Consider the following 13851-nt stretch of genomic DNA (forward strand, 5'->3'; position numbering starts at 1 on the left):
AAGTACGTAAACTTTCCGATTTAAAACAAGTAAATATCGGAAAACTTCACGATTTGAAACTCTTTACTAAACAGTATCAGTGCGAGCATCAAATGGATTTTCGGAAACAAAACGAATAACTTTTTTTAGAGTATAACAATACGATTCAAGTTTGTAGGATAAGTTGATACCCATACTGAAACACAATATACGAGATAAGGCTAAACTAAGCTTTAATAAAGGGTACGTAACGAAGTAACAGGAATACGAAAGCTCGATGTTACTGCTGAGCCTGGACCCGGCTTTGCTCCCTTTGCATTCTCGTTCCCAGAGCTGCGATCCTCTTTGCCAGCGCCGAGCATCGAGAGCTCTGGCTGGTTCCAATCCGTTCTCGTCACCGATTGGTCACATGGGAACACAATAAAAATGCTAACTGGAAGAAATCGGAAGAGAATGGCCGAAGGGATTCTGTTTTCTGTACTTGCAGCAGAAATTTTATTAGTAACAACCATCCTTTGGATTTATTTGGTGAAAAGGCAATTAGAGAAGGAATCGTACGGGATTGAGAATAGTAATAGCTCATACTTGGTGGAAGAAGTTACTCCACAAATTCTTTCCTTGGGCACTAAACTGTTTGTTATTTTTGCGGATGCATTTTGCAGATGCTTTTAAAAAGTGGTTTAATCGGTTTTTTTCTTTTTTCAGGAATGAAACTCGAATTTTTATTGTCAAGTGGAATTAAATAACCATTATCTGTACAATTTTGAATACAAAGATAAAGTTGAATTGTTTGTTTGTTTTGCTTTAAAATGCGAGCGAACAAGTGCTTTTTTAATCCGTTTGCCCAACTGGTTTGTTTGTGCCTCGACAGTGACAAGAAAATTTTGCCCTTATGTTATAAACACGTAATAGCAATGATTTCCCGTAAATGAAATTAGGGGGAATTCAAATTTCACTAGCTTGTGTTTTCAGAAGTTTGTTTAAAGCACCTAAAGGTAACTAAAGTGTTGAAGCGGATCTTGTTCGTCCTTTCTTGGTTGCATTGTCGTATTTTGCCGATTCTTGTTCCAAGCCAAGTTATAAATAAATCAAAATGATCTCGTTTTCAGAGATAAAGTGGAATAAAGTACATCAGTAAAACTTTTTTGGACCTTGAACTGACAAAGTTTTCTTTATGGTTCCTAATTTTAGCATGATTCCTATTTTCTGGGCATTGACAGTTGACACTGAAATCGTTTTTTCCTTTTCCATTCGCTGGCTGAGGGTGTGCTTGTTTTCTTTTAAAACTCATGCGGTTGAACAAAAATCCATTGCCAAACTGGTGAATTCCAAAGTAAATTCCACTCGAAAAACCGATATCGCACTCACTGCTTTGTGCTTCATGCGATATCGGTTTTTAGCGTAAAATTTACCGTGGAATTCACCAGTTACGCAATGATTTTTCCTACAGAAGATAGTAAAGAAAATGATTTCTTAGTGCTTGGATCATCAGTTGACTTCAGTAGGCAAGATAACTATTATTAAATATCAACTCCCGTGCCATAAGACCAATACTTCGTGTCCGAGGAAAACAAGAAGTTTTATACTTTTCTATGGAATGGAAAAGACAAAGAAAAAAAATTAACGAAAAGTGATAACTTAAGGCTATCGTGAAGTAACGACGACATATGAAAAATCTATTTTGGTCTGCGGCAGTACAAATGGTTTATTGGCCTTCCCTGATGCGAAAGGCATCCAGGAGTTAACGAAAGTTGCAGATCCCTTTTCTAGCAAAATAATCGAAATTTGGGATGAGATGAATTCTTGAAAATCAAATAATGTCTAATCATTTCGTACTTGAACATTTATGGTACCGTTTTTTGGAGAATTTATTTTTTTGAAGTGGGATCCCTAAGGTAAAACGTATAACAATGGAGAATACATACATTACTTTAACCTTTAATGACTCTGGCTTACTGTACAACATATATACACGGTCTTAGTGGATTGTATTCATCCCTGAGTTTTTTACTGGAATCCATTTTGTCTAATTCAGGAAAGACTATGTAAAGGCAAAGCTGTCTTAGCAACATTTTTCTTAAGTACCAGTACCAGAAAATATACTTGTGTACAAAGATATTTTGAGAAAGATTCTACCCCTGGACACTAGCCAAGAGAAGAGGCTCGTGGACTGTAGACTGACAAATAGTAAAAATATAAATTGGACTTCTGCCTATTAATTGGCACGACGAAGATCCAAGAGTACAAAACTCACAGACTTTCACTAAAAAAAAAATGTTCAAATTGGTTTTCCAGCGGTGAAGAGAAAACCGCACCTTTTGCCAACACGCACTGGAAATGCCAATCCGTCTTTGTTGCTCATCCCTCGTAACTTCGTGAATGCGGAGCTTAAGCATGCGCGACGCTTTTAAGCTAAGGACTGAAACCAAAACTGCACATTTCGCATGCCAGGACAGTAGTATCTTTTAAAACTAGTCATCAGCTTATTCCCAGTTTCATTCCGTGGCTCGAACAAGACTTGATATGTGGTGCGATATCCTACAAAGCTATCTAAGTTAGGACAAAATTATTCTAATCCAACCCATTCCCTGCTTTTATGTAAATCAAAGATGTGACATAGAAGCAAAATGCGGAAAAATGAATGATCGAAACGAAGAAATAGCAACTTTTTGCGGATTGTGTGTAAATTTTAGGTCCTGTAATTCTTTTCCCACCAAATTTCAAGTCTCCAAAACAACCTAATAGCTTACTAAGATTACTTGTTAGCAAAACCCGTGAGTACTCTGCTATAGGTAAGGCGATCAATGTAAATTTAACTAAAAACAGCAGCGAGAGAAGGTTTTGTTACCACGTTTTTGTGCATTAATACTGTTAGTTCACTTTAATAAGCAAATTTGGCTTAGCAATTCTATCACAAAGAACTTATGTACTGGGGTTTTAAAGTAAAAATAAAGAAAAAAATGCTTTGTTTGTTTGCTCGTTCGTGGAACAAGTCAGATGATAAGGGGGTTTTTGGCAAGTCAATCAACTAGTCAATCGTCTGGTCAGTAAACACTCAGTATCAGTGACTCAGTATCAAGCAGCAGAGATTTGAGCAGGGCATTTCCGTTTCGTAAACGGTCGTTGCCATTTCAACGGCACTTATATTTTTTTTTTCTGCTATCAGTTTCTTCTTAATCAGGGCGAAATGTTAGCTGATTCAGTTGAAGTCTCAACCTCCTCGGGTCTATTTTATTCCGAAAGACTTGGCTACTAAGCATGACATCGACCACTAAAATGGCATCGGTCGCTTACGAGAGGGAAGTAAGCCTCTGAGTACATCAAATTAAGGTGTGTACGTTTAATCTTTTAATGTGAAGTACATTTTGTACACTGGATAATAATATATACACTGGATAAAGTTAACCATGCTTTGAACCACTGGGGTCAGGCTATATCAATGTCGAAAGAAATGTCTTTTAGCAGACAGTCTTAAGAGATAGTTGTAGGGAAGATATCGTTGACGTCACCTATTGTCATTAATGTACCAACCAGAGCTTCATTGGTTGTCGAAACAAAAGGTCTTTTGTTCCTGTGATTGGTAAATTTGAATAACAAAGGCAATGTTTGTAAACAGATATCTTCCCTATACTCACAACTTTGAATGACTGTAGTTAAACATCACACTTGTTCTAGCATTTGATTCTCATCATCAGGAGACGACTAAAGATATGGCAACCTCGTTCCTAAGGTTTCTCTTGTAACTGGCAAAAAGACCCTGGTCTGGACAGGTCACTTGTGTCAACGACATTTCAATGAACTAGGGAGGGGATCTTCAATAAAAACATTTTTTTCAAGTACTTTCTCAACATGAAAACAAGACCACTACGCCAAAGACAACCGGCGGCCACATTGTTGTGCGATGTTTCTTCAGGTTGCTGTTTGCAATGGTAGCTATATTCTAATCTAAATTTAAGACTGAAATAAGTGAAATGCCTATTTACCATGGAAGAGATTGTGTCGCTGTTACTCCAACAACAGTAACAAGTTATGATAAATCGATGATTTTCCACCTTCTTTCCGCCACTTTTAACAACGGAGAGACTCCTTCAATTCATGTCGTAGTTCTCATCGTTTCGCCTTTTAGTTCATTATTCAAAGATCAAATCAAGAAATAGTTAGAAATAATCAAGTAACATTCCGATTTCGCTCCCAATTTCAGTCAATCTATTTGCATAGTAAATTAGGGTATTGACCACTTACATTGATATTACGTGAGCCGCATGATAAAGTAAAGTAGGGAAGTGCCGCTTGAGGCAACCACACGAGCAATTTTAGGTCATAATTTTTGTGTGACTTTTATTCCCTTGTGTAGATGAGTACAATCGGCTAATTTTCATGACAAAGATAGCGTGTTCAAGCAAATGAAAAGGAAACAACCTTTTCCCACCAATGCAATCACAGAGTTTCTCTGACCTAAGAAACCATTAGTTTTCAGGAATTTTTTCTACAGCAAAATTTAATGACGATAGAATAAATTAACGTGTGCAAAGGCTTTTGAAAAACTGTTCATTTAGTTATTGTTGCGGCATATCAGTGCATGATTCATTTCTTAAATTGACGGACAAATCTACAAAACCGATCCAGGGAAAAGCTTTTGGCCATTTAAAAATGGAAAATCTCGAAAAGTGCCTATGATCAGGTTTTAAAACTGGTATCATTCACCCAGTTTGGCTCTTAAAAATGAACAATAAAGAACTCAAAGGAGCCGTTGACCACATTATTTGTATTAAGCTTGTGTGAATCTATCAAAATCAAACGGCTTTATTCACTGAACCTGCCTCTCCGTGGAATTTTCAGATATCTCCAAAAGTAAACCTGAGCTTGTGATCGGTTAAGTTACCCTGAAGTAAAAAGCAGCAATACCTAGAAAACTTTTCGCATGTAAAAATAAACACATATTCGGCTAAGAAGAGGGAAAGTTAAACGGAATGCGGAAATTTCTACCTCCATTTCCTTGATATCAAAATGTAACCCATATCTGCTTCTTTGTTTCCGAAGAATCCTTGGAGCTCTTGCTCGATGTGCGAAGAACTGATAAACGTAAATTCGATGCACCTATTTACTCGCCGAATCGATTCTTGTGTTGCCGTTACTGTGGCTTTGGTTCCGTTATAACTTTTCTTATAACTTAATAAATGTGCAAAGCCTTATTTTTTGAGATTCCCACCAAAAGTTCCTTTTGCTGCCGAAAGTAGTGCTTTGTTTGCCTTCGAGAAAATATTTTTTATAATGTACTGCTCCAGTCAATCTGCATAGTCTTCAGCAACACAAAACCGAGCTACCACTCGCCAAGTACGTGTTTTTTGATGTTTGAGGACTTACCCTACTATCCATTTCTCACGCGGCGAGAGTTATTCTCTAGTATGGAACTCGCAACACGCACTTTTCGCTCCTCTCTGGGCTCATAGAGTCAAAGGTCGCTTCTACCTCCCCCTCCCGTCATTCTTTGTTTTGCTACGTCCCAGATTTTGGGACACACGAGACCAGACCAGACCAGGTTGAAGATATGGTACACAAATATTAATTAAAATCTTAGAAATAATTTTTGTCACTGACCAAGAGTTGCAATTTCCCACAAGACCACGCCATAAGACCAACTGCAAGTAAAACAAATGGATCAGCAAAACTAAACAGTGTTCGTTTTGGTGCTGTTGCGTAGCTTGGAATTAAAAGTGGAATTCATTAAATGATGAATGCATGATCATCTTGTATTTACTGACTCCAATAGACAAAATCTAAGACTCACACATCGCTCTTGGTGGTGAAGATCTCTTCAAAAATTGACTCAGGAGCCATCCACTTCACTGGCACTTTTTTCTGATTGTTTGTTTCATAGACTTCATGGTACAACTGCCGCATCAATCCGAAGTCACCAATCTTGACTTTCTTACCATGCCCAACAAGAATGTTCCTTGCAGCTAGGTCCCTGTGGACTAGGCCCTTCTGGGAAAGATAAGTCTGTAAATGAGAAACAATAACTATGGGTGTTACTAGGGATTTGGGATGAAAAGTTCTGACTAGTTGCTTGGGAACTGGAGAATACCAAGGAACACAGCATAAAAAGAGTACAGAGACTCATAGAACATATCACACCAATTGCACTTCCAGTGGAGGTAACCTTCCAAAAAGGAAAATCAATATTTTCAACCAACAAAAATTCATATCTGGATGATACTAACGCAAAACCATAAAGAAACTGGGAGCAATGACATGTACTGCTATGCCAAGTCGGTCACTACAAAGCGGCACAAAGATTAGAGGACCAATCAAGGCCCTTTTGAACAAATCAAACATTTCAATAAATGCGACGCACAACAATTACAACACTGACTTGGACAGAGTTTAGGTAGTCCTGATAATTAGTCACAAAGCCTACACTCTGAAGCTAGCGTTGAGCAATATCGATTGAAGAGCTTATGATAATTTGCTCGCCTCATTCCACCCATTATTCACTTACCATGCCTCGTGCAATTTGCCAGGCAAGTTTTATAAGATCAAGTGGAGCAAATGACTCACAATCCTCATCACATTCATCGCCTGTATTTTCAGTGAGAGCATCTTCCTTGTTTGATGCCGATGACAAAAATACCAAAGGTATCGCATTGGTGTCATCAATGATGTTTTCCTCATTTCCTACTGGATATGTTGAAGAGCAGCTGACCAAAGGAATCGAACTTTCATTATTCTTATCAACAATTAGATCTTCTTCATCGTCTCCTGCAAATGCAGGAGCCGTGCGGGTCAATGGTAGTCTGCTTTTACTGTTACCAGAAGTAATAGTTTCATCACATTCTTGGCTTAACAAGGGCATTGTGAAATCATGGTTGTCAGACGTGAGGGCTTTTTGCTGTCCTTCCCCAGATGTGTTAGGGCAGCTAATGGCAATCAAGGGTACTACACATCCATTGCTGCTGGAGGTGATTGTTTCTTTGTGATCTTTAGTTGATGTCGAGGGGGAGTAGATCTCACCTGCTTCGCCACCCTAAATGAGAAAAATATTCGGTTCAAATTAAAAACAGAACTCATTGCAGTTGAGTTTAACAGATATTCATTGAAACCTCAGCTTTCTATTTCTTTAAATGTAAGATTACTCTTGTCAAATAAGATTTGGCGTAAGCCAATATTTTAGAAAGTTAGCAGTGCCTTTTTAAAAGAATCAAAGATGCCAGAGGATGGAAGCTCGTAGGCTTTAAAACATAAAATTTATTTAAGTAGTGCCCGGTTATAGGGGCGCTCTAGGACGAATAACGAAGACGTTGGATGAGTTGCCAGAAAAACTAAATGTTAAAATCAATGCCGTACTCCTACAGAAAACTGCAATGTTGGGAACTACTGTGATTTTTGTGAAACGTACTTCAGAAACCGGAGGTACTGAAGGTGACCCATGCTCATTCCATGCTCCCTTTGGGATAATGAAAGGCATAACATTAGCTGGTGTTTTAGGATTAAAGATAACATTAATTTCACGACAATAACAATAATAATAATAATAATAATAATAGTCTCCAGTAGCTCAGTGGTTAGACCATCCGTACTAGATCACGGAGGGTCGTGGGTTCGAATCTCATCTGGGGCTCGGATTTTTCCCAGTTCCCAGTGGGTTAATTTGTAACATCTTGTATTTGATAGATGTTAATCATTGTCTCACAATAATAATAATAATAATAATAATAATAATAATAATAATAATAATAACAGTAATAATAGTTTTGATAATATTAATTGACTTTCTATGAACAGAACAACCTGCGAGGGGATGGTTACTCAAGCTCTGCACGCGAAAACTTTGCTTAGCCTTGATCCCAGTACTGGAGCTTAGAGACAATGCGTCTCCAGGTAGATGGGCCTGCAATCCTCCCAACACATCCGGAATCCCTAGATCATTCAAATACCCAGCCAGCAACGGCGCAATCTTTGTCAAAACGCAATGCACACAGTCCTCGACTGCTGAGCCACTAATCGTCCAAAGTAATGTTTGGACGATTATGTTCTATAGTATGTATTTTCTTGACGTTCCTATCCCACCAGATATCCACATTTCTATCTTCCGATAACCTCACCTTATTGGACTTCCTTCCACTACACATCAGCACATTCACACCATATTTCCGACAGACCTCCCAGTACACTGTCAACTCCATCTGATCATCCCTCAAATGATCCTCCCTCAGCGCCAAACCAGTAAAAACACTCACCACATGCCCTACCGACTCCGCCTCCTTGCCACACACTCTACACTTTGGATATACATCCTCCTTCTCCATTGTGGCCTGACAAAACCTTGCTCGCAAAGCCTGCTTTTACAAGTAATAATAATAATAATAATAATAATAATAATAATAATAATAGGCACTGGAGTAGAACAGGTTGGTGCCTTAGCGTACCACGGAAATATGGACACTACCACCCACCAGAGTCTTGGGTGGCACCTTTGGCAAGTGCCAACAACCCAAAAAGCCACCCGTGTTAGGGTTACAACAACCTCATTTGAAAAGAGAATGTCAAATATTGAATTGCACACTAACGACGTCAACGGGACTGAAGCTTGTAGTGAAGGTGTCGCGTCTGGCAGGTGTCCTGTGGATCAGCAGCACAGGCCCTGTTGTCATCCTGCTACTGCTGAACAACGACAGAAGAGATTATGATGGTCAAAGGAGGATAACAAACGGTTGTTTGAATGTTACATCAGGAGTGAACCAGAGAGGCGAGGGTACAGAAAAAGATTGCTAGACCTGAGCCCGTAACATCAACAACAAACTAACAGAAGTCACCGATCAGAGATTGGCTGAACAAGTACGCCAAATTAAGAACAAGAAGTGGCTAGATACTGTGGAGCAAGAGGAAATAGCCATGCGAGTAAGACATGAACATCAGGAGATTGAAACTACAGAGCTCCATGCCACAGATACAAAGACTATGAACATCAGGAGACTGAAACTGCGGAGCTTCTTACCACGGATACACCAGACCATGCAACAACATCTGATACCCAAGATACAACATCTGATACACCAACGTGAAGAGGAACCCAGAGTTTTCGCTGCTGAAGAATTACAAGAAGAGATCAGCCCAGAACTGGAAGCCCTTTGCGACAGGATCCAAGACTTTACCCAACTAGAACAGAGATTACCATCACTGAAGGAAAGAACGAAGTTGAAAGCAGAAGTTGAAAAAATCAATGAGGCCGTCAAAAGGATTCAGACGCACAACATCACTGAACTTAATTCTATTCTTTAATGTATGCAGCTGCATATGTTACTACAGAAATAATGGGAATGCTAAAAGGGAGGAAGGGGAGAAGAAATGAAGAGCCATTCTGGAAGAGAACGATTAAGGGGAATATCAAAACTTGGCGAAAAGACCTGAGCAAGATTGAGGAAGTCCGAAGAGGAAACATGAGACTGAAACAAAGAGAGAGGAAAAGGTTGAACAGAAAATATCATCTTGAGTATGGAGGCACTTTGTATGTCTCAGGCATTTTGAAACAGAAGATCAAGGCAGGTGGAGTTAAGATCAAAAGATACGACGAGAGATGTCAACAGAGGTGCAAGAAGATATCAGCATCACTGTGGAGGATATTAGAAATGGAGTGAGCAAGATGGCAAACTGAAAGGCAGCCGGCCCCGATCTTGTTCAGGGGTTCTGGTTTAAGAAACGAACAGGATTGTACTCTAGATTGCAAGAATTGTATATGTCAAGGGAATGTACCACAATGGATGGTCAGGGGAAGAACAGTTTTGATACAAAGGGATACAGCGAAGGGTGCCCAAGCCAGCAACTACCGCCCTATTGCCTGCCTACCCATGATGAGGAAGCTCTTGACAGGAGTTGTGGGAGAGAAGTTATACCACCACTTGGAAGGGAATGGACTGCTAACAGATGAACAGAAGAGGTGCAGGAAGGAATCCCGAGGGACTAAAGATCAATTGCTTGTAGACAAGGCAATCCTGAAGAACTGCCGGAGAAAGTTGACAAAATTGTCAATGGCTTGGATAGACTACAAGAAGGCATATGATATGGTGCCGCATTCATGGAGCCTGAAATGTCTGGAGATGGCTGAGACTGCCAAGAATATGATCTCTATAATCAGCAACAGCATGGTGAACTGGAAGACAGCATTGACATCAGAAGGGATGGCTCTCGGGCAGGTGGACATTACAGGAGAAATTTTTCAAGGTAACTCCTTATCACCACTACTGTTTATAGTGATCATGTTACGCTTGACCTTAGAACTACGAAAAATGAGAGCTGGATACAAACTGGCAAACGACATGAAGCCCATTAACCATCTAATATTCATGGATGATCTAAAGCTGTACGGAGCTAGCAAAGATCAACTAGACTCAGTTGTTCAAGTAGTAAGGATCTTCTTGCAAGACATTAAGATGTCGTTTGGGCTAGACAAGTGTGGTTTCCTCGAAATGAGAAGAGGAAGACAAGTTGGCAGTAGCGGAATAGAACTACCCGACGACCAGCATATCGGGGAAATAGAGGAGGAAGGCATCTTACAGCTGGACCAGACTCTCAACACCAAGATGAAAGGCAAAATAACATCGGAGTATATCAGAAGAGTCAAGAAGTTGTGTAGATCAAAACTCAAAGGAGGAAATTTGATCGATGGCGTCAATATCTGGGCTGTAGGTTTAGTACGCTACAGTGCGGGGATTGTGGACTGGGCAATGGAGGAGGTAACCAACATGGATAGAAGAACTAGGAAGATTTGGCAATGAATGGCTGTCTGCACACCAGGAGTAATGTTGCGAGGCTGTACCTACCGAGAAAGGACCGGGGAAGAGCAAGGATCGGCATCGAGGAGTTTGTAAGAAGGGAGAGCAAATCCCTTCATGGCTACCTAAGAGAGAGCACAGGGTGGATGCTTCAAGCTGCGTTGAAGGAGAAAGTGATTGTTGAAGAAGAGAGTATGCAGGACTATGAGGGGAGGAGGAAGGACGAAAAACCTAAAAGCTGGAAGGAGAAAGCCCTACATGGTGCGTTTGTTCAACAAATATCAGATGAAGCTGGAAAGGAGTCTTGGAGATGGCTCAGTAATGGATTCTTCAAAAAGGAAACAGAAGGTTTGATTCTTGCTGCTCAGAAACAAGCTTTAAGAACAAACTCGATCAAGTACAGCATAGATAAGACCTCAGAGACACCACTGTGTAGATTGTGTGGAGATGCCACTGAAGCAGTACGACACATTGTCAGTGGATGCAAGAAGCTTGCCCAGAAACAGTATAGGAAGTGCCACGACAAGGTGGCCCTGCGGGCACACTGGAAGATGTGCAGGAAGTATGGGATAGAGTGTAATGACAAGTGGTATGACCATCAACCCATGCCAACCGCAGAAAATGGAGAAGTGAGGATTACCTGGGACATGACTGTCTACACAGACAAAGTGCTGAAACATAATCGGCCAGATATTACACTGGTGCATAAAGACACACAGAAATTTACACTTATTGACATAGCTGTGCCAGCGGACCAGAACATCATCAGAACTGAAGAGGAGAAGGTTGAAAAGTACCAGGAACTAGCATTTGAAATCAGAAGGATTCATGGAGCCTCGAAAGTCACAATAATATCTATCGTGATTGGTGCTCTTGGGAGCATATCAAAAGGTGCAAAGACCTGGAATGTCAAGCTAGATGTACCTGACTTCCTTAGAAGTGCACAATTAAGGGCCACCCTTGGAACTGCTCACCTGTTGCAGAAAGTGTTGTGTCTCTAAGCTACGGGGAGTTGCTGAGACACAATAAACATTACCCAGTTGACAGCCGACAACTGGAGAGAATCGAATCGAATAATAATATTACTGATAATTACAATATTATATAATTCTTTTAATAAGGGTTTTAAAACAATGCCGCAAAGAAGTTAAAATAAAGATCTATCAATTCTGCATCGTGGATTTGTCATCACGTCAAAATAGCATATATACCTGGACTAGTGTAGCTGTGTTGCATTCTTTTGTTCCTGTATACTGTTTGTTGCCTTCGGTAATAAAAGCAGCTCCCAAGAAAGAACTTCTAATCTGTGTATACATATAAGTGATAATATTAATAATAATAATTATTATTATTATTATTATTATTATTATTATTATTATTATAGTAATAATGATAATAATAATGATAATAATAATAATTATAATTATTTTTATTATTATTATTATTAGTAGTAGTAGTAGTAGTAGTAGTAGTAGTAGTAGTATCAAACAAGGCAAATCAAAAGCCTCTTTAACACCCACAGAACCAAAGTTGTTTCCAAAGGAGATTGTTCTTGTGGTGTTGATTACGTTGACTTGTGGTGTTGATTACATTGCGAGACATTCAAATCCTGCTCACACCTCTGAACCTGAAACACCTGCGTGAAAACCCATCACGTTTTTTTCACTTGGCGCGTTCTCTCTACTGAGTTTATGGCAGTTATGAAGGAGTTGTGGGATCATAAGGGGTACAAGAATCTAGAATTGAAGAGGCAAAACCTACGGGACCAGGCAGCGAGACTAGAGAAAAACACAAATAAAAAGGAGAAGAAGTGTCGAGGATTTGAGGAATATCACATCCACAAGCGAATATTCTAGTCAGGAAAATATTGAAAATGAAAGTCAAAACAACCAAAACAGAGAAAGTGGAAATGCTAATTCTCCAACAAGGGGCCTAAATTTGCATAGCATAGGGCCGCAGCAAGTCCCCCGAAATTCCGACGGGGGAATGATAACAATCAGCACTGCTACGATTGATGGAGCATAAACGAAGTAACAACATGGAGAAAAAACACCGTCTTAGTCCCGTACGGTAAAACTGGTAGTGACTTTATTGACCAGTTAGCGAAGCATATTGACGACTGGAACAATAGATCACCCATGCAACACCTCGCGCTAAAAGCCGCTATTGTTCTCCTCGCTGTCGCGCTACAAAAGCCTAGTCAGCGATCGAAAGCAAAGGAACATCAAGAATGCCTTGAGAAACGGTTAACACCGTGGAGAAATGGCGAGATTGAGTCTCTATTGCGCGAAGGGAGAATGATTCAACGGCGCTTATCGAAGTTGAACAACAATGATCCACCAAATAAAGCTCGTATTTTTGCAAAGTTGGTCATGGAGGGCCAGATTGTGAGGGCCAGTTGTAAGTAAACTAAGAGAAAAACACCTTGATGCGCAGAGGGCTAAGCTAGGGTCACTGTTGTTCGGGCCTGTGGAAGACATACCTGTACCAAAAAATTAATGGAGAACTTGTGAGGGAAGCGGCATTGAGAACTAAGGGGTCTGGCGGCCCTTCGGGTGTGGACGCCAATGGTTTCAAGAGGAATTGGGCAGCCAAGTCTTTTAAGAGATCCAGTATCAATCTATGCGAGTCTATTGCTACACTCACAGGAAGGCTGTGCACAGAATTTGGTGATCCACTGACCATTGAGCCTATCGTAACCAGTCGCCTTATTCCGCTTGACAAAGGCAATGGCGACATTCGCCCAATCGGCGTGGGCGAGGTGATTAGAAGAATAATTGGCAAATGCGTCACTAGAGTCGCAAAACAAGATATGGTTAACGTTAGTGGGGCCACGCGGTATGCGCTGGTCAGAAGAGTGGCGGGGAAGCGCAATATCTTTGAAGCCGATGAAACTGATGCCACCTTACTAGTTGACGCCTCAAATGCCTTCAATTCACTAAACAGAGCGGCCGCGCTAAATAATATCAGGGTGCTATGCCCACTGATCGCCACCTATGTAACCAACACTTTACTAATTCCTGCCCGCCTTTTTGTGGTTGGTGCTAATGAGCTCAAGTCTGCAGAAGAAACTACACAAGGAGACCCTTTAGCTATGTTAATG

General features: G+C 40.3%; 1 protein-coding gene across 1 annotated transcript in view; it reads right to left on the reverse strand.

The window, feature by feature from the left end:
- The window catches only part of LOC138024827 (uncharacterized), a 98904-nt gene that overhangs the window by 11196 nt on the left and 73857 nt on the right, over positions 1–13851 (reverse strand). The window contains exons 18-21 of the mRNA XM_068872001.1: positions 11960–12052; positions 6479–7003; positions 5768–5979; positions 5578–5618 (exon numbers count right to left, since the gene is read on the reverse strand). Coding sequence (XP_068728102.1) covers positions 5578–5618; positions 5768–5979; positions 6479–7003; positions 11960–12052 — 871 coding nt within the window. The remainder of the gene's footprint in view (positions 1–5577; positions 5619–5767; positions 5980–6478; positions 7004–11959; positions 12053–13851) is intronic.

This window comes from Montipora capricornis, chromosome 11, assembly GCF_036669925.1.
Source record: "Montipora capricornis isolate CH-2021 chromosome 11, ASM3666992v2, whole genome shotgun sequence".
NCBI lineage: Eukaryota > Metazoa > Cnidaria > Anthozoa > Scleractinia > Acroporidae > Montipora > Montipora capricornis.